Source organism: Monoraphidium neglectum, assembly GCF_000611645.1.
Source record: "Monoraphidium neglectum strain SAG 48.87 unplaced genomic scaffold scaffold04914, whole genome shotgun sequence".
Lineage (NCBI taxonomy): Eukaryota > Viridiplantae > Chlorophyta > Chlorophyceae > Sphaeropleales > Selenastraceae > Monoraphidium > Monoraphidium neglectum.
This window is the reverse complement of record NW_014008716.1, coordinates 1-2,500: the sequence shown is the minus strand read 5'-3', so window position 1 is coordinate 2,500 and position 2,500 is coordinate 1. Positions and strand designations below refer to the sequence as shown.

The 2,500-nt window shown below is 62.9% G+C and overlaps 1 protein-coding gene across 1 annotated transcript in view; it reads left to right on the top strand.

Annotated features, from left to right (window-relative positions):
* MNEG_14968 (hypothetical protein) overlaps window positions 1-2,357 on the top strand; it is a gene marked incomplete at both ends in the record, with an annotated part of 3,112 nt that extends 755 nt beyond the window's left edge. The window contains 7 exons of the mRNA XM_014036561.1: window positions 111-296; window positions 550-621; window positions 976-1,045; window positions 1,334-1,418; window positions 1,613-1,724; window positions 2,088-2,201; window positions 2,289-2,357. Coding sequence (XP_013892015.1) covers window positions 111-296; window positions 550-621; window positions 976-1,045; window positions 1,334-1,418; window positions 1,613-1,724; window positions 2,088-2,201; window positions 2,289-2,357 — 708 coding nt within the window. The remainder of the gene's footprint in view (window positions 1-110; window positions 297-549; window positions 622-975; window positions 1,046-1,333; window positions 1,419-1,612; window positions 1,725-2,087; window positions 2,202-2,288) is intronic.
* Window positions 2,358-2,500: the final 143 nt, after the last annotated feature.

The window sequence follows — 2,500 nt, the reverse complement described above, 5'->3', positions numbered from 1 at the left end:
CAGACGTCCCCGCCACTCGACCCCGCCCAGCTTCCTGCAGCTGCCTTGTTGTACTCACCGGCACCTGGTGCCCCCCACCCGCCCGCCCCGCCCGCCCCCTTTCCCGCCAGGAGCTGCCGCCGCAGCTCGGCGCGATGACGCGCCTCACATCACTCATACTGCGCGGCAACCCCCTGCGGCAGCCGTTTGGGCGGCTGGCGGACGCGCACGGCGACCTGGCGGCGGCGCGGCTGCTGGACCCCTACTCTGAGCGCATCGACATGTCGGAGTGCGGCTTTGACCGGCTGCCCGCAGAGGTCGGTCGCGTGGCGCTTGTGCTGCGCAGCTCAGATATCGGCTTGCTTTTGTGCAGTGGCTGATGGCGCATGCTCGAACGGCCGGGCTGCAACTCGTGTGGTTTTGCCACCCTGCTGAAGGCTTGAGGAGGAGTCTAACCAAAGAGTGGCGGAGCCGTGGCGGTCGCATCTCTGACTCGGGTGCCGTCGCTGAGCAGCCTCCACACTGCACGCCTCGGCGTTCATCTCCTGCTGCTCTGCTGGCGTGTCGCAGGTGACGATGCTGATGCGCGGGTCGTTGCGGGAGCTGGTGCTCACCAACAACAAGCTCAACGACCTGCCACAAGTGGGTGTGCGTGAGCCACAAAGCTTTGGCCTCGGCATTGTGGCTGAAGTGTTGAGGGCACACGACGACACGGGCCGTTGCTTAGGTGGGGGCTGCGAAGCCCTGCCCGAGGTCCTCCACTTGAACTGTTATTGCAGCGAACTGGAGAGATGAGTGCCGTGGTGGCTGCCCTCTGCTGAGTCAGCGCTGACGTCCTGGGGTGCGATTGTTTTTTTTGGGCCTTGAGTTGCAAGGGCGAACGCGATTCACCCCAGCGATCTCCTGCTCAAGTCATGTTCAGGCCCTGCAACCCCGGCCGACTGTTGTCAACCGCCACCGGCTCCTCCGAACCGCCTCCGACGGCCTTGCCTCCAGGAGCTGCTGCATCTCAGGGGTCTGACCATGCTGGTCCTAGACCACAACTTTCTCAGATGCCTACCATCCGGTGAGTGCACCGTGGACTTCACAGCGAATTCTATGGGCACACATGGCGGTCCAATAGCAATGCAGTCCAGAGTACATAACAGCCAGTGCGAGTGGCCAATAGCAGAGCTAGCCTTTTGATGCGTTGTTGCACCCTGCACTTTGCAAATCACCACAAACTGGTTGGACATGCTGTTCCCGATTGCATGCTGCCGCCTGCCCTGCAAAAGCGCCTGCCAGTCACGCCCTCCCCACGGTGACTGTAAAACCACCGCTGACCAAGCAGCCACGCTCGCCCCGCCACTTGCAGTTGTGTGCAAGCTGCCGTGCCTGGCGGTGCTGACGGCCTCAAACAACAGCATATCATACCTTCCAGACGCAGTGGCCGCGTGCAGGTGCGTCACATCTGGCATCACCACTTCTGCCGGCCAGCAGGACAGAGGGCTTGGCTGACGCGAATCTCGTGGGATGCGGCTCCCGGGTATAGCGCTAGCATCGAGCAGCTTTGCATCCGGCAAGAGTTGCTCTGGCAGACGCGCGTGCGCCGGTCGAGTCGCAAACGATGCCGCACCTCAACCCACCCCCGCAGCGCCCTGCGGGCGCTCGTGCTGCACAGCAACTGCCTGATGCAGCTGCCTGAGGGCGTGACACGTCTCACGGAGCTGCGAGCGCTCGCGCTCAGCAGCAACCGGCTGTGGCAGGTGCGAGGACCTGTCCCCACAGCAACAGGGCTGGGCGGGGACAACCCGCCAGGCCTGCCCCGGTGGTGCTAGGCAGTGCCCGGCATGCGCCACCCTGCCGCACGGGGCGCCCCTGCAGAGCGTTGCTGGCAGACTCAAATATCTGTTTCGGGCCGTGCTGAATGTGCACTTTATGTATGAGTGCTGCGCAGCAGTACAGGCAGTGTGTCACGTTACCCCTGGGCGCGGCTGGGTTTTTCCACTGGGGCGCTGCCAAATCTGCGCACATGGCTGGTGCCAAGCGCACTGCGCCAGAATGGAATGAGCGGGGACTATTATGTATCTCATCATGCTGCGTGCCCCCGCTGTCTACGCACCTCGCAGCTCCCCACTGCCCTTGGGGCGATGGTGTCCCTCCGCCTTCTGGACGTGAGCCACAACATGCTGACTAAGCTGCCCTCCAGCCTGGGCGACCTGGAGCAGCTGCGCAGCCTGAAGGTGAGAAGTCTCCCTCCTTGGGGTCCCAGGCAGGCACATTTTGCCAGGTTGCAACAACATTTTATCATGTGCGTCTGCATGGGTCAGGCACGAGGGCCAGCCCACCCTGCTGGCCCCACCAAGACTCTGCTGTGGAAGCCTGCTTGGCAGATTTGATTTTGCACCCTACTGGGACTGCCGTCTGTTAGCGCTGATGGACGATAGCTACCGGCTCCAAGGCTGCTATCTTGGGGTCGCCAGGCACCTGATCGCCAACACCCACGACAGAGGCAGACAACAGACATCGCATGCAGTCAGGC